This window comes from Berghia stephanieae, chromosome 15 (genome assembly GCF_034508935.2).
Source record: "Berghia stephanieae isolate SIO BIC M18660-M18661 chromosome 15, UCSD_Bste_1.3, whole genome shotgun sequence".
Lineage (NCBI taxonomy): Eukaryota > Metazoa > Mollusca > Gastropoda > Nudibranchia > Aeolidiidae > Berghia > Berghia stephanieae.
Window position 1 is genome coordinate 6,676,820 of NC_088374.1, and position 27,500 is coordinate 6,704,319.

General features: G+C 35.5%; 1 protein-coding gene across 1 annotated transcript in view; it reads left to right on the top strand.

Moving 5' to 3' along the window:
- The window catches only part of LOC144960867 (cytoplasmic aconitate hydratase-like), a gene marked incomplete in the record, with an annotated part of 57,432 nt that overhangs the window by 19,964 nt on the left and 9,968 nt on the right, over positions 1–27,500 (top strand). The window contains 16 exon segments of the mRNA XM_078894264.1: positions 484–623; positions 1,406–1,577; positions 3,596–3,696; positions 4,155–4,283; positions 5,051–5,198; positions 6,375–6,510; positions 11,844–11,928; positions 13,506–13,662; positions 14,316–14,380; positions 15,176–15,235; positions 15,753–15,857; positions 17,005–17,147; positions 17,886–18,033; positions 19,432–19,554; positions 20,748–20,933; positions 22,205–22,297. Of these exon segments, the coding sequence (XP_078750390.1) occupies positions 484–623; positions 1,406–1,577; positions 3,596–3,696; positions 4,155–4,283; positions 5,051–5,198; positions 6,375–6,510; positions 11,844–11,928; positions 13,506–13,662; positions 14,316–14,380; positions 15,176–15,235; positions 15,753–15,857; positions 17,005–17,147; positions 17,886–18,033; positions 19,432–19,554; positions 20,748–20,933; positions 22,205–22,297 (1,991 nt within the window).

The following is a 27,500-nucleotide window of genomic DNA, read 5'->3' on the forward strand; positions in this document are numbered from 1 at the left end:
CCCCCCCCCCCCCCCCCCTTAAAAAATTAGAGTGGGTCTTTTAGATTGGTGGACATGTACTTTACTTTGCGATAGACTATCATTCTATCCAAAGGGTAACAAGCAATTTGCTATTGTCCGAAAATGGGATGAACTCTGGCTCCAACAGCATAAAGACTCTTAAGGACTAGTTTTTTGTGTGTGTTTATTTTAATTTGAAAACTTGAGAAGTTTTCAGGAATAAAAAAGATTTTTATTATTATTATTATTATTATTATTATTATTATTATTATTATTATTATTATTATTATTATTATTATTTTTTATTATTATTATTATTATTATTATTATTATTGTTGTCTTTATTGTTGTTGTTATTATTGTTATTTGTTGTTAATAATAATGATATGATTATTCCCACTATTACTGTTACTGCTATTGTCATTGTAGGACGTCTTTTGTATACTATATCCTGTTTTATTTTATTCTACCTTCTTCCGTCAGGGGTGGGAGGCATCGAGGCAGAGGCTGTCATGTTGGGTCAGGCCATCTCCATGGTTTTACCAGAGGTCGTAGGTTACAAGTTGGTGGGCTCTCTGGATCCGCTGGTCACTTCTACCGATGTGGTCCTCACCATCACCAAGGTATTATCGTCATCATCATTATTATTATTATTATTATTATTATTATTATTATTATTATTATTATTATTATTATTATTATTATTATTATTATTATTATTATTATATTATTATTATTATTATTATATTATTACTGTTACTATTATTATTATTATTTATTATTATTATTATTATTATTATTATTTTTTATTATTATTATTATTATTATTATTATTATTATTATTATTATTATTATTATTATTATTATTATTACTGTTATTATTATTATTATTATTTTATTATTATTATTATTATTATTATTATTATTATTATTATTATTATTATTATTATTATTATTATTATTATTATTATTATTATTTTTATTTAAAAATTTTTTTTTAATGACAGTTTGGACCAAAAAAATAAATAAATCGAGCTATCGGAGAATAGAAATTCATTTCAAGGTTGCCATTTATTTATAAACTAGACTCGTTCGGGTGATCCTAACAACCGAGTTGCTAGGGCATAACAACTGTAAACAATTGGTGGATTTATGATTGAAAAATAAGAGGGTTTTGATGTTATAACCGTCTTATCCTCCTCTATATATATAGACAGTATGCGCTTGGCTAAGAAGCTCATAACATTGCCATCCAGAAGTATAACGGACCAACACACAAAACTGTGTGTATCCATAAACGTTTATAGTCAGGTTAATACAGTTCAGTGAGCATTACTCATAAACGCGGCTGGCAAAAAACAATAACAAAGGCCTGAATGACGTCATCTACGTTCTATCTATACAGCATCTCAGACAAATTGGTGTCGTTGGAAAATTTGTGGAGTTCTTCGGTCCTGGTGTCTCCAGCTTGTCCATTGCTGACAGAGCCACCATCTCCAACATGTGTCCTGAGTACGGGGCCACCACTGGGTTTTTTGCCGTGGATGAGATGTCCCTGGAATACCTACGGCAGACTGGTGAGTACACGTGTCATCTGGGAGTAATCAGAATTATTTTCTTGGTTGGGTATACAGTGGAGTACGGGGCCACCACTTGGTTTTTTGCCGTGGATGAGATGTCCCTGGAATACCTACAACAGACTGGTGAGTACACGTGTCATCTGGGAGTAATCAGAATTATTTTCTTGGTCGGTATACAGTGGAGTACGGGGCCACCACTGGGTTTTTTGCCGTGGATGAGATGTCCCTGGAATACCTACGACAGACTGGTGAGTACACGTGTCATCTGGGAGTAATCAGAATTATCATATCTTATCCGATTTTAGGCTGAATTTAAGAATTATCCCTATTGGGTGGCGTTCTTAACCTCCCATAGTTGGCAGGGAGGTACTTGCTGTGTCTTCTCTCCCCCTATATCTGAATTCCAACATGCTTTCTGTCTTTGTCTTGGAATGAGATTACTTGGTTTTGTCCTGGCCCTGGCCGGATACCCCCTCGCTGAGAGGGAAACAGTCAAATGTTATAGTTAGTTTTGGGAGATGATATTTTTTTCCTTGTAAATCATCTCTCTGTTAATTATGCACTGTATTGTTTTGTTTACATGTTATATAAAGGATTTGTAAACATTTGAGTGTATTCCATTTAGTCCTTGTAGGGACCTGTGCTTGTGTTTGGATGAGACTTTTAGGTGATCTCAAACTGAGTACTTTGAAAATGTGCTCTTGGAATCTACATCTGTTTCCTATTTGAACCAATTCCCCTTTGTCTTACTTTTTCTTGTGTACTTTAACTGTAATTCTAGAACTTTTTACTATTTCATCTTCTTCCTTTTTACTGGCGCTGTTATGACCGTAATGTGTTGCAAGCGCCGTAAAACCCTTAAGAAAAACAAACATAGGAATTATCCTTTAAATGCCTTATACAATAGCTTATATTGACAAAATCTCAAGTAGTTTGTTTTGTATCCTTTAAGACAGTTTTTACACACCTTTGAATGTAAGGAAAAATATATCAATATGGCAATGTAAAGTTGAAAATAATTGTTATGGACTACTGAACATATTGAAAATTATTCATGATTGAATAATTCACAAATGTACAAAGCTCATCATAGTATAATGAAATAATATTAACAACACCAATCATTACAACACAACAGATTGATAAAAAATAATTGTTCTCCAAAATCTACAAAGTACTGGAATGTTTTGCCAAATAAAAGAAGAAATTCTCCAACAGTAGAATGGTTTAAAACAGTTAAAAGACAGGATGTGAAATTTGTAGGATTTTTGTGAAAATTTATATATATTTAAAAAAAAAATTTTTTTTTATTTATTATTTTTTTTTTTGGTGCGAGAGGAGTTGTAATTCAGATTTTTGTTTTATTAATTTATATTTTCCCATCTCATTCGTCATTTAATTTTCTGGCAGTGTGTCCTTAGCAATAATCACTATTGCATTATTCTTAAGTTAATCGTGACATGGTATTTTTTGGGAACAATGAACGGATGGTGCACACTTTTGCTGTTTTTTAAAACTTGGTTGGCCCCGATCCCTGTAAAGAGCATTCAACAAAAAGCTTGGCTTATCAAGTTGATGGTGTGGGCTGCAAAAGAGAAGAATGATCATTGTTTTTTTTAGCAGTTTCATTTTCTTGAGCTTTATACTTGAGATTTTATATGGTGTAATATCCACTAAACATGCTCAAAGCGCTTTACAAGGGGTCCCTGGGCTAACAGCAACACTTAACCTGTAAAACATTATTACATTTTTTTCGGACAGAGACAACGCTGTTAACGACCAGGTACTCATTTTACACATTGAGTACGGTGAGAGAATGTGAATAAAGAGCCTTTTCCAAGGACTCAACTATGCACGAGCAAGGCTCGAACCCTAGGACCTTCCAATCCGAAAGCGAGTATCATACCACTAGACCACATAGCCGCTGTGCTTTGAATGCCGATTCATGGAGGTCCCAGTTCCAATTAATATCCAATATCCTTTCAATTGCCCTCTTTTTTTTTTTCCCTTCCCAGGTCGTGACCCTGCCAAGGTGGCAGTGATTGAGGCTTACCTCAAAGCCAACCATTTGTTCCGAGACTTCAGCAGAGCAGACCAGGATCCAGCTTTCTCAGAGGTTTGTTTTTTTCTTTTCAAAGTAGGTACTAAAGCTACTCGTAAGATGTTGACTGTAAATATGGATTGAACAAATATAACAGCTGCAAAAAATGGAATAAAATTCTTAGCACAGACATTTCGGACTTTGAACCCTTCTTCAGCCAAAACAATAACTATTGAAATGGTAATAAAATTCTTAGCACAGAAGTTTTGGACTTTGAACCCTTCTTCAGCCAAAAGAAAAACTATTGAAATGGTAATAATTCTTGTATATGTTATTTTATGTGAATACCGGGGGGGGGGGGGGGGGGGGGGGGGGGGTGTCGTTGGCGGCGTGGCTCAGTCAGTGAGACAATGGAGGGGGGGGGGGGGGGTTGTCGTTGGCGGCTTGGCTCAGTCAGTGAGATACAATGCAATAATGATATGTACTGGACACTGAATTTCCTTTTCCTTTTTTTTCCTCCTCTCTGCACACAGGTGGTAGAACTAGACCTGTCCACAGTGGTCCCCTGTTGCTCTGGTCCAAAACGCCCCCACGACAAAGTCCCCGTGTCGGAGATGAAAGCCGACTTCAACAGTTGCCTCAACAGCAAGATTGGGTTTAAGGTATGTAACAGTTAGTGAAAGAGCCTACTGGTATTGTAAAAATACTTAGAGCACAACAAATACCGCTCAACAGCCATTTAAGCAAAATTACAAAAGACACATCCCCTTCCTGCCCCTTATGTCAACACCCCAATGAAACAGTAACACACCACTTGCTTGGATTTCAACCTCTGGAAGATCTGAGATGCACATTCCTCCCTCTAAATTGAAGCATCAGTAACACACCTTATAGTCACCTAGAACAACTACAAAAGACGTCTAACTTCTACGTCATGGCACAAGACCGAAGGGCTAGAGCTCAGGTGGTCGCCGGTTTGGATAAGTAAGTAAGTAAAAATACTAATGAATAGGTGATTCCAAAAATTTCTGATATTAAATCAAGCCCATAATTGTGTTCAGAAATTGGACCTTCTTATAAATTGGGCTTGTTTTTTTATGTTTTTTCTTTCAGTATTTTTTTTTTTTTTGGAGAAAATTTTTTTATTTACTTCTTTTTTTTTTTATGGCCCTGCCGTTCATTTCACTTTTAATTCTTTTACTTGGAACAGAAAATCTCTTCAATGCCATTTTATTTAAAAAACAAAACAAAAAAATAAAATTTGATGATGTTGCCACATTGTAACATTATTGATTTTTGCGTTCCCTCATGTCAGGGCTATGCCATCTCTTAATGTCATTTTATTAAAAAAAAACAACAAAAAACAAAACTTGATGATGTTGCCACATTGTACACATACATTATTGATGTTTGCGTTCCCTCATGTCAGGGCTATGCCATTCCGCCAGAGAAGCAGACGACAGCCGTACCGTTTGTGATGGACAACCAGGAGTACGTCATTCGTCACGGGTCTGTGGTGATTGCTGCCATCACCAGCTGTACCAACACCAGCAATCCTTCCGTCATGTTGGCTGCCGGTAAGTTCTAGTCGTGGTTCTAGTGCGGTTATGCAGTCCTGTGGTGTCACACTCGCTTTCGGATCGGAAGGTCCTGGGTTCGAGTCCTTGGAGAAGGCTCTTTACGCACATTTTCTCACCGTACACAGGTGTAAAATGAGTACCTGACCGTTAACAGCGTTGTCTCTGTCATAAAAAATATTTTAATATCTCCTAACAGGCGTCATGTCATGTCCTTTCCTTTATGTTAAATGTTGCTGTTGGCCATGGACCCCTTGTAAAGCGCTTTGAGCATGTTAAGTGGATGTTGCGCTATATAAAAGGTCAATTTAAAAAAAAAAAAAAAATCTCATACAATGGGAGTGGGTAAAATTTTTTTGAAATTATTATTACTATTTATTATTATTATTATTTATTATTATTATTATTATTATTATTTATTATTATTATTATTATTATTATTATTATTATTATTACTATTATTATTATTGTTATTATTTATTATTATTATTATTATTATTATTATTATTATTATTATTATTATTATTATTAATTATTATTATTATTATTATTATTATTATTATTATTATTATTATTATTATTATTATTATTATTATTATATTATCATTATTATTATTATTATTATTATTATTATTATTATTTATTATTATTATTATTATTATTTATTATTTATTATTATTTATTATTATTATTATTATTATATTATTATTATTATATTATTATTATTATTATTATTATTATTATTATTATTATTATTATTATTTATTATTATTTTTATTATTATTATTATTATTATTATTATTTTATTATTATTATTATTATTATTATTATTATTATTATTATTATTATTATTATTATTATTATTATTATTATTATTATTATTATTATTATTATTATTATTATTATTATATTATTATATTATTATTATTATTATTATTATTATTATTATTATTATTATTATTATTATTATTTTATTATTATTATTATTATTATTATATTATTGTTATTATTAATATTATTATTTATCAGAACATGATGCAGCTTATTTTATTTATTAATTTTTTTCTGAGGCATACGAAATGCAAACCCGTTCTGAGCACAGGTGTCCCTGATGATTGGTCATCAAAATATGATGCGCTTTTATAATTATAATTATTGTGTTTTATCCTTCCACAGGTCTATTGGCCAAGAAGGCTGTAGAAGCTGGCCTGAGCATCGCACCTTATATCAAAACCTCATTGTCACCTGGGTCAGGGGTGGTAACCTATTACCTACGAGAAAGTGGGGTCACCCCGTACTTAGAGAAACTAGGGTATGTCCTGGCCATGTTTTTTTTTCTTTCTCCTTTCTTATTTTAACTCACTCAACCCTAACGTCGACTATATCCGTAGTTTACACGGGGTTACTTATGCCTATTTATTACATTTTTCTTCTGAGACAAATTATAGGCGTAGTATCAAAGCTAATGTTTTTAGTTTTTGCATGTTAATGATAGTTGAATAGAACTATCTTTGTACATACTCATTTTAATACAATTTTTCATATTTTTAAAAGTAGCAAAAATATCTAGGATTGAGTGATTTAAGGGGCGGTTTTGGTCTTTTCTAAAAAAATGTTATAACCTATATTCTGCGGTTTTAATAATTCTGTATCGTCATTATATGTTAAAAAAAACAGCATTTTTAGTGAAAAATATACACATTATTTTTCACACTTTTATTACTACATGTAAACTTTTCGACTGCGTTTTTCGTGCCTTTATAGTCTACTTTATGAACTTGGACTTCAATAATATAATCTCTAGGAAAATAAAATATCGTTTTTCACCAAAATCTCAAAATCACTTTTTTGAAGGACTTTCATAATAATTACACCCAAACCACCCCTTAATGTCAATACACTTCAACAGTCATAAAGTCACTTCCCTCGTAAAGACGCATGGTAACTTAGTAACTGGCTCTAAACTATCAGAACAATGGCGGACACCCTTATGAAATATTTCTCCGACGAGTTTAAAAGAGTATTCAGAGGGAAAAAAAAATATTATAAATCTGATCATGTTTTGACTTTCACACATTCTGATCACAAGACATAAGATAAGTTCTAGCCAGCATGAAGAATAAAAAGTACCGATTTTCTTTGTTTAGAACCACGATGGCCGCCGTTGCTGGGCGACGTGACATCAGACTATTGAATCCATTTGGTATTGTTTTGGTCATAGCAAATTTCAGTATATTGTTATATAATATTTCTATTTTCAAAAGCATCCACCTGAAATTGCTTCAGAGTTTGATTGAAATTTAATTTTATTTAGAAAATTATTTTATAAATGAAAATGCAAATTTTCGGTGTTCATTTCTTGTAACAGGTTTTCACATTTAAGTTTAGATCTTTATAGTTTATGCTAGAAATAATATGGGGGGGGGGGGGGGGGGTCCCGGTAGCTCAGTTGATAGAGCACTCGCTTCACACGTAAATGGACTGAGATCGATCCCGGGTGCAGTCGAGATTAGTTTGTTTTTTTTCTGATCCCCCTGTCCACTCAGCAGTTAATGAAAGTACTTTGCGATAGACTAACGTCCTATCCAAAGGACAGCAAGCAATTGCTTTTTTCCATTTCTCGCTATATAAACCGAGATAAACTCCATTGGCTTATTGGCTCTGAAGGACTACTTTAGGGATATTGTGGATGAATCGAAACAAAGAATTTTTTACTTAAATGAATAAATAATAATAAATAATGAATTTATATAACACCTTAACATCCACGTTAATCGTGCTCTGCGGCGCTTTACATAATAGAAAAAAATCAAGACACTACATAATAAGCATGAATCAGTGATGATACTTTTCCGCGGATCCGCGGTTTTCTTTCCTTTCCTCGGTTTTCCTCCTCAGATCCTCGATCTGCGGATATTTCCTTCATTTCCTCCTTTTACTTTTTTAAAAATATAATAAATCTGTAAAAAATACCTCCTTTTTGTTAAAAAAAAAGGCCCAAAACACACTAGTACTCTTCAAGTACTCAAAAGAAGTCATCCTGCCTACTTTATGTGGTGCAAGAATGTTCTAGGTGAGTTTTCCGTTTTTTAAAGACTTTTCCTCCTTTTTGACTTTTTGTGAGTATCATCACTGATGAATACAGAAACAAAATCTAAGCAACATCGATTTCATTTTTTTTTTTAAGCCATACGGAACAATTCAGTCTTCAGACATTTCCTGAAAGATGAAATATTCTCACAGGACTTTGTCCGAGGACTGAGTGCGTTCCATAGGCGTGGAGCAATTGTCCGAGGACTGAGTGCATTCCATAGGCGTGGAGCAATTGTCCGAGGACTGAGTGCATTCCATAGGCGTGGAGCAATTGTCCGAGGACTGAGTGCATTCCATAGGCGTGGAGCAATTGTCCGAGGACTGAGTGCATTCCATAGGCGTGGAGCAATTGTCGAGGACTGAGTGCATTCCATAGGCGTGGAGCAATTGTCCGAGGACTGAGTGCATTCCATAGGCGTGGAGCAATTGTCCGAGGACTGAGTGCATTCCATAGGCGTGGAGCAATTGTCCGAGGACTAAGTGCGTTCCATAGGCGTGGAGCAATTGTCCGAGGACTGAGTGCATTCCATAGGCGTGGAGCAATTGTCCGAGGACTGAGTGCGTTCCATAGGCGTGGAGCAATTGTCCTCGGACTGAGTGCGTTCCATATGCGTGGAGCAATTGTCCGAGGACTGAGTGCGTTCCATAGGCGTGGAGCAATTGTCCGAGGACTGAGTGCGTTCCATAGGCGTGGAGCAATTGTCCGAGGACTGAGTGCGTTCCATAGGCGTGGAGCAATTGTCCGAGGACTGAGTGCGTTCCATAGGCATGGAGCAATTGTCCGAGGACTGAGTGCGTTCCATAGGCGTGGAGCATTTGTCCGAGGACTGAGTGCGTTCCATAGGCGTGGAGCAATTGTCCGAGGACTGAGTGCGTTCCATAGGCGTGGAGCAATTGTCCGAGGACTGAGTGCGTTCCATAGGCGTGGAGCAATTGTCCGAGGACTGAGTGCGTTCCATAGGCGTGGAGCAATTGTCCGAGGACTGAGTGCGTTCCATAGGCGTGGAGCAATTGTCCGAGGACTGAGTGCGTTCCATAGGCGTGGAGCAATTGTCCGAGGACTGAGTGCGTTCCATAGGCGTGGAGAAATTGTCCGAGGACTGAGTGCGTTCCATAGGCGTGGAGCAATTGTCCGAGGACTGAGTGCGTTCCATAGGCGTGGAGCAATTGTCCGAGGACTGAGTGCGTTCCATAGGCGTGGAGCAATTGTCCGAGGACTGAGTGCGTTCCATAGGCGTGGAGCAATTGTCCGAGGACTCTTTGCGTTCCATAGGCGTGGAGCAATTGTCCGAGGACTGATTGCGTTCCATAGGCGTGGAGCAATTGTCCGAGGACTGAGTGCGTTCCATAGGCGTGGAGCAATTGTCCGAGGACTGAGTGCGTTCCATAGGCGTGGAGCAATTGTCCCAGGACTGAGTGCGTTCCATAGGCGTGGAGCAATTGTCCGAGGACTGAGTGCGTTCCATAGGCGTGGAGCAATTGTCCGAGGACTGAGTGCGTTCCATAGGCGTGGAGCAATTGTCCGAGGACTGAGTGCGTTCCATAGGCGTGGAGCAATTGTCCGAGGACTGAGTGCGTTCCATAGGCGTGGAGCAATTGTCCGAGGACTGAGTGCGTTCCATAGGCGTGGAGCAATTGTCCGAGGACTGAGTGCGTTCCATAGGCGTGGAGCAATTGTCCGAGGACTGAGTGCGTTCCATAGGCGTGGAGCAATTGTCCGAGGACTGAGTGCGTTCCATAGGCGTGGAGCAATTGTCGACTGAGTGCGTTCCATAGGCGTGGAGCAATTGTCCGAGGACTGAGTGCATTCCATAGGCGTGGAGCAATTGTCCGAGGACTGAGTGCGTTCCATAGGCGTGGAGCAATTGTCCGAGGACTGAGTGCGTTCCATAGGCATGGAGCAATTGTCCGAGGACTGAGTGCATTCCATAGGCGTGGAGCAATTGTCCGAGGACTGAGTGCGTTCCATAGGCGTGGAGCAATTGTCCGAGGACTCTTTGCGTTCCATAGGCGTGGAGCAATTGTCCGAGGACTGAGTGCGTTCCATAGGCGTGGAGCAATTGTCCGAGGACTGAGTGCGTTCCATAGGCGTGGAGCAATTGTCCGAGGACTGAGTGCGTTCCATAGGCGTGGAGCAATTGTCCGAGGACTGAGTGCGTTCCATAGGCGTGGAGCAATTGTCCGAGGACTGAGTGCGTTCCATAGGCGTGGAGCAATTGTCCGAGGACTGAGTGCGTTCCATAGGCGTGGAGCAATTGTCCGAGGACTGAGTGCGTTCCATAGGCGTGGAGCAATTGTCCGAGGACTGAGTGCGTTCCATAGGCGTGGAGCAATTGTCCGAGGACTGAGTGCGTTCCATAGGCGTGGAGCAATTGTCCGAGGACTGAGTGCGTTCCATAGGCGTGGAGCAATTGTCCGAGGACTGAGTGCGTTCCATAGGCGTGGAGCAATTGTCCGAGGACTGAGTGCGTTCCATAGGCGTGGAGCAATTGTCCGAGGACTGAGTGCGTTCCATAGGCGTGGAGCAATTGTCCGAGGACTGAGTGCGTTCCATAGTCGTGGAGCAATTGTCCGAGGACTGAGTGCGTTCCATAGGCGTGGAGCAATGGATGAAAAGGCTTTTTTTTTTTTTTTTTTTTTTACCAAAAGTGAATTTTGAGGTGGTAACCTTTAGAAGCTGAGATGATCTTAAATTTCAATGTGCGGCCAGAGCAGAATCTGTTCTACTGGCCATTGGCCGCACAGTGTGGCCAGTCTTGAAAGGCATAAACAATAATGTAATCCAATCCTACTTTCTACAAAAGTACTATCAATTGAACCAATGGTATCATTTCTTTCATCAGACCATTCAATTCGCCCTAGAGGGGTATTTTAATTGAGATTTTGCGCCAAATTCGAATGTTGGTTTGTCTTAGCTTGTCATTTTCATGCTGCCTGAACCAGGTGTCAGCCATTTTGTGACAGACATGTGTTATAGCCTCAGCACTGAAAGAGTTAATTAAATTAGTTAAATATTCAGGTGCCAATCCATGTCTTCTATCCCCCTATATCTGTTTTCCAATAATATGCTTTCTGTCTTTGTCTTCGAATGAGATTACTTGGTTTTGTCCTGGCCCTGACCGGAGTCCTTGGCTGGGAGGGAAACAGTCGAATGCATAGTTATTGTTTTGGGAGATGATATTTTTTTTCCTTGTAAATCATCTCTCTGTTATGTATTATTATATTTGTTGTATTGAATGTATAATGTAAGCATTTGAGTGTATCCCTCTTTGTTGGATTTTGTGCTTGTGTCCGGATGAGACTTATAGGTGATCTCAAACTAAGTACATTGGTGGTATGCTCTTGGAATCTACATCTGATCCCTATTTGTTCCCAGTTCCCCTTTGTCTTACTTTCTCTTGGGTGCTTTAATTGTCATTCTAGAACTTTCGACTATCCCATTTTCTTCCTTTTTACTGACGCTGATATGACCTTAATGTGTTGCAAGCGCCGTAAAACCCTTAAAAACAACAAAAACAGACATCCATACCTACCTCGTCTCCTCGTCTCCAGATTCAACATTGTGGGCTATGGATGCATGACCTGTATTGGAAACAGTGGACCTCTGCCTGAGGAAGTGGCAGAAGCCATTGAGAAGGTTCGTTGAGTAAATTGGTAATTATAAGTTTCAGAGAACCACTGGGTGGGGTTCCTGACCTCCCTTAGTGGGCAGGGAGGCGACTTACTGTGTCTTCTATCCCTCTATATCTTTTTTTCCAAATTGCTTTATGTCTTTGTCTTGGGGGGGGGGGGGAACACTCGAATGTATAGTTAGTTTTGGAAGATGATATTTTTTTCCTTGTATATCATCTCTGTTATGTGTTGTTATTTTTTAAAATTTTTAACATATGATTTGTTAACATTTGAGTGTATTTCTCTTAATGGGGACCTGTGCTTGTGTCTGGATGATGAAATCTCAAACTAAGTGCTTTGATATTGTGCACTTGGAATCTACATCTGTTTTCTATTTGAACCAATTTTCCTTTGTCTTACTTTTTCTTGGGTGCTTTAATTGCAATTCTAGAACTTTTTACTATCCCATTTTCTTCCTTTTTAATGGCATTGATATGACCTTAATGTGTTGCAAGCGCCTTAAAACCCTTAAAAACAAAAACATCAGAGAACCATCTGAGACCAAAGGATCCAGAATTAATCTTGGGTTTATGTGTTATTGGGCATAACAGGTGTGTCGAGGCTGTGTGGTCTAGTGGCATGACGCTCGCCTGTGGATCAAAAGGCCCTTGTTCGAGTCCCGAGTTTAGCGCATAGTTGAGTCCTTGGAAAAGGCTCTTTTCTGATTATAAAGATAAAATCAAAATGTCCTTTCATCCAATTATAGCCGAATTATGATTTTAAAAAATTTCCCTCTGTCCAAATTTTGTTTTTTCTTTGTACTAGAACTTAAGTGGAAAATTTATCATTACATTTTACATACCATTGGATCTTTTTCTTGCTTTGTCTGTGTAAAACTGTCTGTGAATGATGCAATGCAAGCTATCAGAGATTTGTAATGAGAAACTATTGTATCAGGCATTTAAAGGATATATATATATATATATATATATATATATATATATATATATATATATATATATATATATATATATATATAAATATATTATTCAGTCTTTAATAAGATATAAAAAAAAATCAGAAGTTTCATTTTCTCTATTTTTCTGTTTGAAAAGAAAATATTCCATACTCTTTATTCTGTTTTGTTTGAAAAGAAAATGTTTCATTCTCTATTTTTTCTGCTTGAAAGGGAAATGTTTCATTCTCTATTTTTTCTGCTTGAAAGGGAAATGTTTCATTCTCTATTTTTTCTGCTTGAAAAGGAAATGTTTCATTCTCTATTTTTTCTGCTTGAAAAGGAAATGTTTCATTCTCTATTTTTTTCTGTTTGAAAAGAAAATGTTTCATTCTTTATTTTTTCTGCTTGAAAAGGAAATGTTTCATTCTCTACTTTTTTTCTATTTGAAAAGAAAATGTTTCATTCTCTATTTTTTTCTGTTTGAAAAGAAAATGTTTCATTCTTTATTTTTTTCTGCTTGAAAAGGAAATGTTTCATTCTCTACTTTTTTCTATTTGAAAAGAAAATGTTTCGTTCTCTCTAATTATTTTCTCTTTGAAAAGGAAATGTTTCATTCTCTCTATTTAAAATAAAAATAATTTCAGGGTGACCTTGTTGCCTGCGGCGTGTTGTCAGGAAATCGTAACTTTGAAGGTCGTATCCACCCATTGACAAGGGCTAACTACCTCGCCTCACCCCCATTGGTCATCGCCTACGCACTGGCAGGAACGGTTGATATCGACTTTGAAACCCAGCCCCTTGGTGAGTCTGTCGTCAATCTTGGTTTTTTTTTTAGTAATGTATTTATGTTTTTATTGTTTTTTTGTTGTTGTTGGCTGAAGAAGGGTTTTGAGCCTGAAACATTCCATGTCTGGTATTTTGTTATTTTTTAAAAGCTGTCATATTCATTTTTGTTTATTACTTTTCATTTTAAAAACAATAAGCGGGTGGTTGGATGGGAGCATCACCCTTGAATCATATACCTATGATGTTCGATGGGTGTACGATCCGATAGTGATGTCGTTTCTTCTTCTCTTTACTAGCCTATCCTGTTTCTTTGGTTTGTGATTGTGTTTTTGACAGGGGATATTTTTTTTTCTGTAAATCTTCTGCCTGTTTGTTCTTGGTTATTTATAATTTAGCTTATGATATCTTTAGGTTATGATGTTGATTTACATTTGTACTATTTTTGTTAGATTGCTTGTTTTTTTTTTGTTTCAGCGGTCTCTCATATAACCTCAATTGTGTTGGAAGAGACCTAAAGCAACAAACAAACAAACAAAAAACCCAATAAAAACGACTTTTTTTTTATATACGTGTTGGTCCATTCTGAAAGGTTGGTTAAATTTGTTGTGGACATTTCTATCATTGTCAGCCTTTATCAGTTTTACTTTTCAACGTTCTCCACCTTGCAGGAACAAACGACGAAGGGAAACCCGTCTTCCTGAAGGACATCTGGCCTACCAGAGATGAAGTACAGGTGAGTGAAAAAAAGTCTCCTTTGGAGCCATGGAACCGACGTTTTCACCAGGTTTCCATTGCGTGAAATGGACAATTGCAATTGCTTGCTACCCTTTGGATAGGACGCTAGTCGATTGCAAAGTTCTTTCCGTCAGATCCGACAGACCCATAAAATTTTCGACTGCATCCGGGGTTGATATTGGTCCCCGTTGCGTGTGAAGCGAATGCTTTACCAACTGACCTGAAGAGTGGTTTTGAGCCCAAAACGCTCCGTGTTTGGTATTTCGTTCTTGTTGTTTAAAATTTTTGTTTATTACTTTTCATATTATTCTCTCTTGAGCTTTTCCTTGTTTACTTTTCACGTTATATACAATCTTGTTTAATACCTACTGTCTGGTTTAATCATTTTTCCTGCCACACCAGTAAAAAGATTAATGGATTTCATATTTTGATAATCACATTTTCACCAGGGCCTCCAGGTTTAACCATAACTTGTCTTATGTTTTTCCTCTTTCTGATAATAATAATAATAATAATCATAATCATAATAATAATAATAATAATAATAATAATAATAATAATAATAATATAATATAATAATAATAATAATAATAATAATAATAATAATAATAATAATAATAATAAATAATATTAATAATTAATAATAATAATAATAATAATAAATAATAATAATAATAATAATAAATAAATAATAATAATAAATAATAATAATAATAAAATAATAATAACAGTAATAATAAAAATAATAATAATAATAATAATCATAATATTTTTTTCCAATTTCGTTTCTCAGGTTGTAGAGAAGCAATATGTTGTCCCTGGCATGTTCCAAGACGTCTATTCTAAGATCGAGGTAACTGCTGTAGTTATTCTTTTTCATATTTTTTATAGTCTCGTTGGTGATGGTCCTTGTTTGTTATGATTCTACTTGTTAGTTATTTTTAATAATAGATATATATTTTATCGTTTTTATTGCCTTTGTCATCATCATCATCATCGTCATTAATCACCGTCATCATCATCATTGTCATTAATCATCATCATCATCATCATCATCATCATCATCATCATCGTCATTAATCATCGTCATCATTCTCATCGTCATCGTCGTCTTCACCGTCATCAAATTCATCATCATCATCATCATTGTTGTCATCATTGTGTTTGTCGGCTTCATCGTAATCATCATCACCACCATCATCATCGTCATCATCATCATCATCATCATCATCATCATCATCATCATCATCATCATCATCATCAAATTCATCACCACCATCATCACCACCATCATCACCAACATCATCACCAACATCATCACCACCACCATCACCACCACCATCACCATCATCATTATCTATCCATAACAGCAAGGCAATGCCAGATGGAACAAGCTGGACGCCCCCGAATCCCAGCTCTACCCCTGGGATGAAAAGTCGACTTACATCAAGTCTCCTCCATTCTTTCAGACTATGGTGAGTGGTCTCCCCTTTCTCTCAGTAATAGAACTTGAGCTATTTTTATAAAGCGCAATATCCACTAAACATCCTCAAAGTGCTTGCAACACGTAGGATGTTTCATGACGCCTGTTAGACGGTGATATTACAATTTTTTTGGACAGAGGCAATGCTGTTAATGGCCAGGTACTCATTTTACACTTGAGTACGGTTAGAGAATGTGAGTAAAGAGTCGTCTCCAAGGACGCCCCCGAATCCCAGCTCTACCCCTGGGATGAAAATTCTACTTAAATCAAGTCTCCTCCATTCTTTCAGACTATGGTGAGTGGTCTCCCCTTTCTCTGAGTAATATAACGAGCTATTTTTATAATATTATAAGCAATATCCACTAAACGTGCTCAAAGTGCTTTACAAGCGGTCCCTGGTCAACAGCAATACATGACATGTAGGACATTACATGACGGCTGCTAGGCAATGAAATTACACATTTTTTTGACAGAGACAACGGCCAGGTACTCACTTTACACCACGAGTACGGTGAGAGAATGCGAGTAAAGAGCCTTTTCCAAGGACTCAACTGAGCGAGGCTCGAAACACAGGCACTTCGGGATCCGAAAGCGGGTGTCAAACAACTAGACCATATAGCTTGCAGTCAGCACCCATATGGCTTACATGGCTAAACTCACTCAACCCGAACACCGACTATATCCGTAGTTTACCCGGGTTACTTTTTTTCCCCACTCCACCATTCTGTGCCGTGTTGTTTTTGGGCATCCCCCTTTCTCGTCTTTCCCTCCTTATTCTTCTTCTTCAAGTACCAAGTCTGTGCCAGACATTGGTGATCATGGTACGCCATTCATCTCTCTGATCAGATAACCTCAGAAAACTCATATTACCCTTCTCTTTCTTTGTCACCCAGCTGTTCAAAGTATTCAAATATGTTTTTCTTGGTTTACCTTTACTCTTTTTACCTTCTATCTTTCCTGTGACAGCAAGATGTTCAATACATTTATGTCGATTTAGGTGCCCTAAAAATTGCATTTGTCTTTTTCTTATTGTACGAATTAATAACCTTTTAGTTTCAGCTTGCTCTATTACTTCTTCATTAGTTTTCTTCTCTGTCCTCCTTATAACAATGTTAATTCTATAATATTTATTTGTCCAGGAGAAAGAGTTGAAGGCCTTCCAGGGTATTGAGAAATCAGCCGTGCTACTCAACTTTGGCGACTCTGTCACAACGGATCACATTTCCCCAGCTGGCAGCATTGCCAGGAACAGTCCTGCTGCAAAGTATCTGGCAGCCAGAGGGTAGGTCGTTGTGTGTTTTAATATACGGAAACAAGTTAAAATGGACGTTTCGGGTTTCCCCTTTATAAAAAAAAACAGGATGAATGAAACACAACAGACAAATGGGATAATGTGGTATTGTCATTTGTCTGAACAATTTTATTTCCGACAGAGACAACGCTGTTAATGGTCAAGTATTCATTTCACACCTGAGTACAGTGAGAGAATGAGAGTAAAGAGTCTTTTCCAAGGACTCAACTGTGCGCAGAACGAGGCTCGAACTCTGGATCTTCCGATCTGAAAGCAAGTGTCATACCACATAGCCGCATGATTGACTCCATGTACCTACTTCCTAGTTGTTTTTTAATGCTCTGCGAAATTAAACCATTTTAATAATCTGTTGTTGACTGTATATTGCTAAACTAATACATATGTGTATTCTGTAAATTTAAGGTGCCTGGAAATAACTTCTAAAATGATGCTATATATTTAGTTGAAATACTCACAACATCTACCAGTCAGATGTAATGTACCAACACACAAAACAAAACTTTGTGTAACCGTGAACTTTTATAGTCTGATTGATATAATTTAGTGAGAATTAATCGTCAAAACGGATGTTTAAAAAAAGAAATAACAAAGAGATGAGTGACGTCAATGTCGTTCCTTCTACAGAAAGCTTTATACAAATCTTTGTTGTCAATGTCAACTCCTCAATATTTTCATTCTGTCTTCCCCGTCGTCTGATTCCTCCTCCAGACTTGTTCCAAGAGAGTTCAACTCTTACGGCTCCCGTCGAGGTCATGACGCCCTGATGGCTCGTGGCACATTTGCCAACATCCGATTGGTCAACAAGTTTGTGGCCAAGCCTGGTCCTCGAACCGTCTACCATCCAACTGGGGAAGAGGTAATGATGATGATGATGATGATGATGATGATGATGATGATGATGATAATGATGATGATGATGATAATGATGATGATGATAATAATGATGATGATAATGATGTAATGATGATGAGATGATGATGAAATGTGATGATGATGATGATGATGATATGATGAAGATGATAATGATGAAGATGATGATGATGATGATGATGATAATGATGATGATGATGATGATGATGATGATGATGATGATGATGATGATGATAACCTTTACTGGATTTTCGGACAGAGGATCAGTCCGACGTTGGGAATTATATTGGGAATTGTTTAAGCCAATAACACAGATTACGTCTCAAGCGGTCATTAACTCACTCAACCCTAACATCGACTATATCCGTAGTTTACCCGGGTTACTTCTACCCCATGCCTATTTATTATTACATTTTTATGAGACAAATTATAGGCGTAGTATCAAACCTAATGTTTTTAGTTTTTGCATGTTAATGGTAGTTGAATAAAACTATATATGTACATGCTCATGTTTGATACATTTCTTACAATTTTGATAAGTAGAAAAAAATCTCTAGGATTGAGTGAGTTAATGCATCTTTAGTGTGACTGTTTTTTTCCTATTAGAGAATACAAATGGTGTGTTATAACAATAGTTTATTTTTTAACAGTCTAATCACGATTTACTTTCTGTATTAGTTGGCAGTGCTACAAAATATATCATAATGAGTTATAACTCATCACATATATGTGTCAGTGCTTGACATGATCAGTCAGAAGGTGAAAATTTAGATTTGCATTTTTTTTGTGCATTTTCTGAAAAAATGTGCTCCCCAGAGTATTTAAATCTTTATTTGAAGTAGGCCTAAATGAGGTGATTTTTCATGAAGTTATGGTCAGATGTATGGGAAAGGTATCCAGCAACTTTTCTCAAATTTCATAATTTTTCAACCTGACTATCTGAAAAAAATATTTAGAATTGAAATTAAGTTTTGATATTTCCCAAAGATAAACAAAAAGGGTTGATTTAATCATTTATGACAAGAACTCATTTTTGTAAAAGATTGACATTCTAACTAATTTGTGACCCTTCGCCTCAAAACAGTATTAAGTCGGGATGGTTAAGATGTTGAAAATTGAATTTATAGCCAGAAATATCAGACTTGTGTTGAGTTTGTATATTTTATTGAGGAGAATGACAACCATATTTTAGGGTGCTAATGCCGACAATTTATATTTTTGACCAGTTTTAACATTAAATTAGGCTTTTCAGCATGTGGTTCGTTCCGACATAATACCGTTTTGAGACAACAGGTCACGTTTTGACAATAATTCAGTTCAAACCTTTTCACCATCCAATTGATCATGTCATTCACTGTAACAATATTGTCTCCTTTTCAATCAGATGGACATTTTTGATGCAGCCACCCGTTATCAGACGGAAGGACTGCCTCAGATCATCCTGGCAGGAAAAGAATACGGGTCTGGCTCTTCTAGAGATTGGGCCGCTAAAGGACCCTGGATGTTGGTGAGTGGCGATTATTGTGGTGGTGGTGGGTAGTGCTTTTAGTGGTGCTTATGGTGGTGGTTGGTGGTGATGATGATGAGGATGATGATGGTGGTGGTGATGATAAATTTTGATGGTGGTGGTGGTGATGGTGATGATGATGATGGTGATAGTGATGATGATGATGATGATGATGATGATGATGATGATGATGATGATGATGATGATGACGATGGTGGTGGTGATGATGATGATGATAATATTGATGATGATGATGTTTCAGTAGATGATCACAACGATATGGATGATGACGATGCCTTTGTTGCTATCTGTGTTTCTTCAGTTATAAACAAGATTTAAATTATGTATTTTCTGATGATAAATATTTGATTTTATTACGGGACGGCGTGGCTCAGCGGTATGGTCTTGCTTCGTACCCAAAAGGTACCAAGTTCGACTACTCGCCTCGTTGCGTGGCCTTGAGCAAGTCACCTCGCCCTAGCTCAAATTGCTGAACTGTTGTTTTTTTCTTGTATTTTTCTTTCTTGCTTTCTCTGGCACCTTTCATACACACTTGTTCAGATCCTTATCTTACAAATCATTGTAAAGTATAGCCAAGAATCATTTTTTACTGGGTGGGGTTCCTGACCTCCCATAGTGGGCAGGGGGGTACATACTGTGTCTTCTATCCCCTTATATCTGTTTTCCAACATGCTTTCTGTCTTTGTCTTGGCATGAGATTACTTGGTTTTGTCCTGCATGGTCAGCTGAGTCCTGGCTGGGAGGGAAACAGTCAAATGCATAGTTATTGTTTTGGGAAATGATATTTTATTCCTTGTAAATCATCTCTCTGTTATGTATTACTATATTTGTTATTTTGAATGTATAGTGTAAGCATTTGAGTGTATTCCTCTTTGTTGGATTTTGTGCTTGTGTCCTGATGAGACTTATAGGTGATCTCAAACTAAGTACTTTGATCATTGGTGGTATGCACTTGGAATCTACATCTGATCCCTATTTGAGTTCCCAGTTCCCCTATGTCTTACTTTTTCTTGGGTGCTTTATCTGTAATTCTAGAACTTTTTACTATCCCATTTTCTTCCTTTTTACTGGCGCTGATATAACCTAAAAATGTGTTTGCAAGCACCGTAAAACCCTTAAAAACAAACAAAACAATAATTTTTCACCTCTTCTGTCTGTTTTACCATTGTCAGGGAGTAAAAGCAGTTCTGGCCGAGAGCTATGAGAGAATTCATCGCAGCAATCTTGTCGGAATGGGACTCATCCCGCTCCAGTACTTGGATGGACAGGATGCTGAATCCTTGGGGCTGACTGGGAAGGAGACGTTTACCATCTGTCTATCGGAAGATCTCAAGCCAGGGCAGAACGTCTCCGTGGAGGTAGGTCACACTTTTGTAGATTAAGACTTTGTATAGAATTAGATCACGGTAGGGCGGGCTGCCTGAATGAAGCCTGAGGTCGTGAAAGTACCTAATAAAAGATTGAAAATGGAGAGGCTTCGTATGGGAACAAAACAGACAATGGACGTTTTGGGTACAGACCCTAGTCAGCACAACAATGAACAAATTAACGTGGAAAACAAATAAAATAAAATGCAAAATAATTTGTATCGTCTGTACTCAATAGTGGTTTGTGTATGATTGGAGTATGAATTCAGGCACCGACCACCATTGAGTACAGACGATACAAGTTCTTTTGCATTTTATTTTATTTGTTTTCCACGTTAATTTGTGTATTATTGTGCTGACAAAGGGTTTGTACCCGAAACGTCCATTGTCTGTATTGTTCCCATACGAAGCCTCTCCATTTTCACTCTTTCGTTAGTATTTTATAGAATTAGATCCCAATTTACTTACTTTGGGTAATCCTCATTGAACCATGAGCAGAGCACCCTACTTGAAATTTTTGTTTGTTTTTATGTTTTAAAGGGTTTTACGGCGCTTGAACACATTAAGGTCATATATATAGAGGGATAGAAGACACAGTAAGTAACCCCCTGCCCACTATGGGAGGTCAGGGACCCCAACCAGTTGAAATTTTTAGAATTCATCGTTTCCAAGGGAAAAAAATTTAAAAAGTCACTATAAATAAGTTTACAAATCAATACTTTGCCGTTACAACGATCCACGAATGCACCAAAGTCCTGAATAGAGGATCTAAGGAACTAAATTTTCCCTTTCAACAAGTCTGGCACTGACTGACCTCGTGACCTTTTTATTCTCTGTTTTCATCTGGCATTTCTCCATACTCAATTTCTCTCATCATCATTGATGCGGCTATGTGGTCTTGTGGTATGACACTCGCTTTCGGATCGGAAGGTCCTGGATTCGAGCCTCGTGCTCTGCGCATAGTTGAGTCCTTGGAAAAGGCTCTTTACTTACATTCTCTCACCTTACTCAGGTAAATGAGTACTGCCCTACAGCGTTGTCTTTGTCAGAAAAATTGTAATATCGCCTAACAGGCGTCCTGTCATGTCCCGTCTTACATGTTTAATGTTGCTGTTGATCAGGGACCCCTTGTAAAGCGCTTTGAGCACAGTTAGTGGATATTGCACTATATAAAGCTCAAATTTTTTTTTTAAAGCTCAATTGATACAAGTGCCCGCTCCTGACTTTTTCTGAAGATGTTTTTTATTTCTTGTTTTTCACAGCTCAACGATGGCCGATCATTCCAAGCCAAGCTTCGATTCGACACAGAGGTCGAACTGACCTACTTTCAGCATGGGGGAATCCTGCATTACATGGTTAGAAGTATGGTCTAAATATAGTAACACTGGACTCTTTTTTAAAGTCATGTGATGAAGAATAAAACAAAATGGCAACGCGCCAGCCAAAAGGAGGAGAATATATAGGAAGTGCATTTGTTGTTCATAATTTTTGTATTTGAATTCAGATTTTTATATGGTTGTAAAACTTGTTATATAGATAGTATGCGCTTGGCTAAGAAGTTCACAACATTGCCATCCAGAAGTATAACGGAACAACACACAAAACGATGGGTAACCTTGAACGTTAAAAGTCTGGTTAATGCAGTTTAGTGAGAATTACTCATAAACCCAGTTGGATAATGCAGTTTAGTGAGAATTACTCCTAAATGCGGATGGCAAATAGAAAAAATAACAAAGACCTGAGTGATGTCAACTTCATTCTATCTATATTATTTGAGATGGCACAGGAAAACTTTAGGATTCAAAACTTGGCGGTTTTTTTTTTCAAAGAAATCTTAAAAATACATTAAGTGTGTTTTATCCAAGATCTAGGTTGTCGAATATCATTTTTTAAATGTTATTCCAAATTTCTTTTGCCTTTCGGTTTCTCTTTTGTTTCCTGCGTGATTTTGACAGGCTTTTTCTGTGGCACTTCAAAAAAGTTTTCATTTTTTTTATCATTTCTGTTGAAAATTTTAATATTTTGATTCAGTTGTGTCAAAATGATCTATGCTATTAAGAATAAGGTCTTTAATTTTTATATCGGAAATTCTTGTACAGGTGTATTGAAAATTAAAACAAGTAACAATAGTAATAATTTTAAAAAAATCAAACCAAACAAACAAATGATAATCATTGAATGTAATATATAATTCCCTTTTGGAAATCCATTATATTGTCTCAGCAAACTAATTTTTGGTTGATTCATTCATTATTTTTTTTTTTTTTGTACGAGCTTCTAAGCACTTTGTTGTCCGTGTTTCTTGTTATTTGTGTCTTTGGAGATTTAATTATGAAATATTATACTATCTAAACAGGAATTAAGGTAATAACAAAATCTAAAAATAATGAAATATTATACAAAACAGGAATTAAGGTAATAACAAAATCTGAAAATAATGAAATATTATACTAAACAGGAATTAAGGTAATAACAAAATCTAAAATAATGAAATATTATACTAAACAGAATTAAGGTAATAACAAAATCTAAAAATAATGAAATATTATACTAAACAGGAATTAAGGTAATAACAAAATCTAAAAATAATGAAATATTATACTAAACAGGAATTAAGGTAATAACAAAATCTAAAAATAATGAAATATTATACTAACAGGAATTAAGGTAATAACAAAATCTAAAAATAATGAAATATTATACTAAACAGGAATTAAGGTAATAACAAAATCTAAAAATAATGAAATATTATACTAAACAGGAATTAAGGTAATAACAAAATCTAAAAATAATGAAATATTATACTAAACAGGAATTAAGGTAATAACAAAATCTAAAAATAATGAAATATTATACTAAACAGGAATTAAGGTAATAACAAAATCTAAAAATAATGAAATATTATACTAAACAGGAATTAAGGTAATAACAAAATCTAAAAATAATGAAATATTATACTAAACAGGAATTAAGGTAATAACAAAATCTAAAAATAATGAAATATTATACTAAACAGGAATTAAGGTAATGACAAAATCTAAAAATAATGAAATATTATACTAAACAGGAATTAAGGTAATAACAAAATCTAAAAATAATGAAATATTATACTAAACAGGAATTAAGGTAATAACAAAATCTAAAAATAATGAAATATTATACTAAACAGGAATTAAGGTAATAACAAAATCTAAAAATAATGAAATATATACTAAACAGGAATTAAGGTAATAACAAAATCTAAAAATAATGAAATATTATACTAAACAGGAATTAAGGTAATAACAAAATCTAAAAATAATGAAATATTATACTAAACAGGAATTAAGGTAATAACAAATCTAAAAATAATGAAATATTATACTAAACAGGAATTAAGGTAATGACAAAATCTAAAAATAATGAAATATTATACTAAACAGGAATTAAGGTAATAACAAAATCTAAAAATAATGAAATATTATACTAAACAGGAATTAAGGTAATAACAAAATCTAAAAATAATGAAATATTATACTAAACAGGAATTAAGGTAATAACAAAATCTAAAAATAAAGGCTTCCTTTAATATACAATTATGACGCCACAAAAAACCCCCAAAAAACGACTTAAGTTTTTATATAGCACAATATCCACTAAACGTGCTCAAAGCACTTACAATGGGTTCCTAGCCATCAGCGACACTTAACGTGTAGTAGGAGAGATGACGCCTGAGGCGATATTACAAATTCTTTTTTCGGACATAGACTATACTTTTAACGGCCAGGTACTCATTTTTTACACCTGAATAAGGTGAGAGAATGTTTGGTTAAAATTTATCCTACTTAATGTGTTGCAAGCGCAGTAGTAAAATCATCAACTCTCAAGTTCATATGCATGGAAAATTGAACAAATTTTTTCGATTTTCAATTAGGTATATAAAATTGCCTGACCTATTGAATATAAGCCGATTCTATCTACGTAGCTTCCAGACATTGTATAATGACATTACTTCAATCTTATTAACTGATAGGGGGAACTCGAGGGAGGTAAAAACATAAAAACACAAAGAAACAAGTCTGCGAGTTGACAACCATTCGTTCATTATTAATTAATTAATTAGTTTATTGACATAACACAGCCTGATTACTTGCTCACTACTCACTCACTATTCAGTCATTTTTAGCTTTAAAAATTAAATAGATCAGCCCTTCACAAAACTGATTATTTTCCTATTTATGATTTTGTATGTTATTTATATTATTATTATTATTATTATTGTTGTTATTATTTTTATTATTGTTATTATTATTATTATTATTATTATTATTATTATATTATTATTATTATTATTATTATTATTATTATTATTATTATTATTGTTATTATTATTATTATTATTATTATTATTGTAATTATTATTATCGTCAGTGATAATCGTGTTTACAGTCATGTGATTCTTGTATTGATATTCAAATTTTGCCATAAATTTGCTTCCAGCCAAACTTTTAAAGCAACTTTCAGTTACTGGGTGGGGTTCCTGACCTCTCATAGTGGGCAGGGAGGTACATACTGTGTCTTCTATCCCCCTGTGTCTTTTTTTTTCCAACCTTTATTAAGTAAAACCTTAATAAAATAAATAAATAAAATTCCCTTTATTCATCCCCAAGGGGAAATTTGCCTTTAGGGTCTATTCCAAGGGAAGACTGGAATAACCCAGGCGTCAGCCGCGGTGCAGCGCCGCAAAGTGAGCTAGGGCGAGAAGATGACTTGCTCAAGGCCACACAACCAACAAGGCGTGTAGTTGAACTCTGAACCATTTGGGTACGAAGCAAAGACCGTACCGCTGAGCCACGCTGCCCCCCTTGGTTGAAATTTAAACCATGCCTGGCGAGCTAAAAAAAAAAAAAAAGAAAAATTTTGGTGTGAATTTGGATGTTGGTGTTAAATTTGTGATGCCTTTTAAAATTATAAGTTGAATATGGATGTGATTATTGTTTGTTTATTTATTAATTTCTTTATCTTTAAAAAAAACAAAAACTAATAAGTATAAGTTTATGGGTTGTAGTTGGGCAATTGTGTTTATACTTTGTAAATAAAGTTTAAGGAGAGTATAAATAAGTTAGTTATTAAATGTTTATATTGTAATGAGTGTAAGGGTTGTTGAGGTGGGGCAATTTGTGTTATACTTTGTAATGAGTAAAGTTTTGAAGGAGAGTATAAATAATGTTTGTTGAGTGTAGTTGAGGCATTTGTGTATATACTTTGTAATGAGTAAAGTTTTGAACGGAGAGTATAAAATAATGTTATGTTGAGTGTAGTTGAGGCATTTTGTGTATATACTTTGTAATGAGTAAAGTTTTGAACGGAGAGTATAAAATAATGTTATGTTGAGTGTAGTTGAAGGGAATATTGTGTATATACTTTGTAATATGTATAGAAGTTTTGAACGGAGAGTATAAAATAATGTTATGTTGAGTGTAGTTGAGGCATTTTGTGTATATACTTTGTAATGAGTAAAGTTTTGAACGGAGAGTATAAAATAATGTTATGTTGAGTGTAGTTGAGGCATTTTGTGTATATACTTTGTAATGAGTAAAGTTTTGAACGGAGAGTATAAAATAATGTTATGTTGAGTGTAGTTGAGGCATTTTGTGTATATACTTTGTAATGAGTAAAGTTTTGAACGGAGAGTATAAAATAATGTTATGTTGAGTGTAGTTGAGGCATTTTGTGTATATACTTTGTAATGAGTAAAGTTTTGAACGGAGAGTATAAAATAATGTTATGTTGAGTGTAGTTGAGGCATTTTGTGTATATACTTTGTAATGAGTAAAGTTTTGAACGGAGAGTATAAAATAATGTTATGTTGAGTGTAGTTGAGGCATTTTGTGTATATACTTTGTAATGAGTAAAGTTTTAAGGAGAGTATAAAATAATGTTATGTTGAGTGTAGTTGAGGCATTTTGTGTATATACTTTGTAATGAGTAAAGTTTTGAAGGAGAGTATAAAATAATGTTATGTTGTGTAGTGGGCTTTGGTATATACGTTGGAAGATAAGTTTAAGTGAGATTATAATAATTGTTATGTTAGTGGGTTGAGACTCGGGGAAATTAGTGTTTTATACTTTGTGATAGGGTTTGAATGGAGAATATAAAATAGTGTTTATACATTGTATAGTCTACCGTTTTGAATGCAGAGTTTAAAATAATGATATATTGAGTGTATTTGAGACTTGGGACAATAGGATTCAATAGTCTGATGTCACGTCCGCCCAGCAACCAGCAGTTTGGTTCTAAACAAAGAAAATTGATACTTTTTAATTCTTCACGCTGGCTAGAACTTTTTCACATGTCATGTGATCAGAATGTATAAAAGTCAAAACATGCTCAGATTTATAATGTTTTTCTCCTCTGGATACACTTTTATGCTCGTCGGACACGGGACCTTCCGGGTCACAGTGCTTTTACTTAACCATTGGCCACTTCGTCCCCCCCTCAGGCATAAGTTGTGTAAAATGCTATTTTATTAGAAAACGGCGGGGGCTGCCTGAAGCCTGCGATCGTGAAAACGAAAAA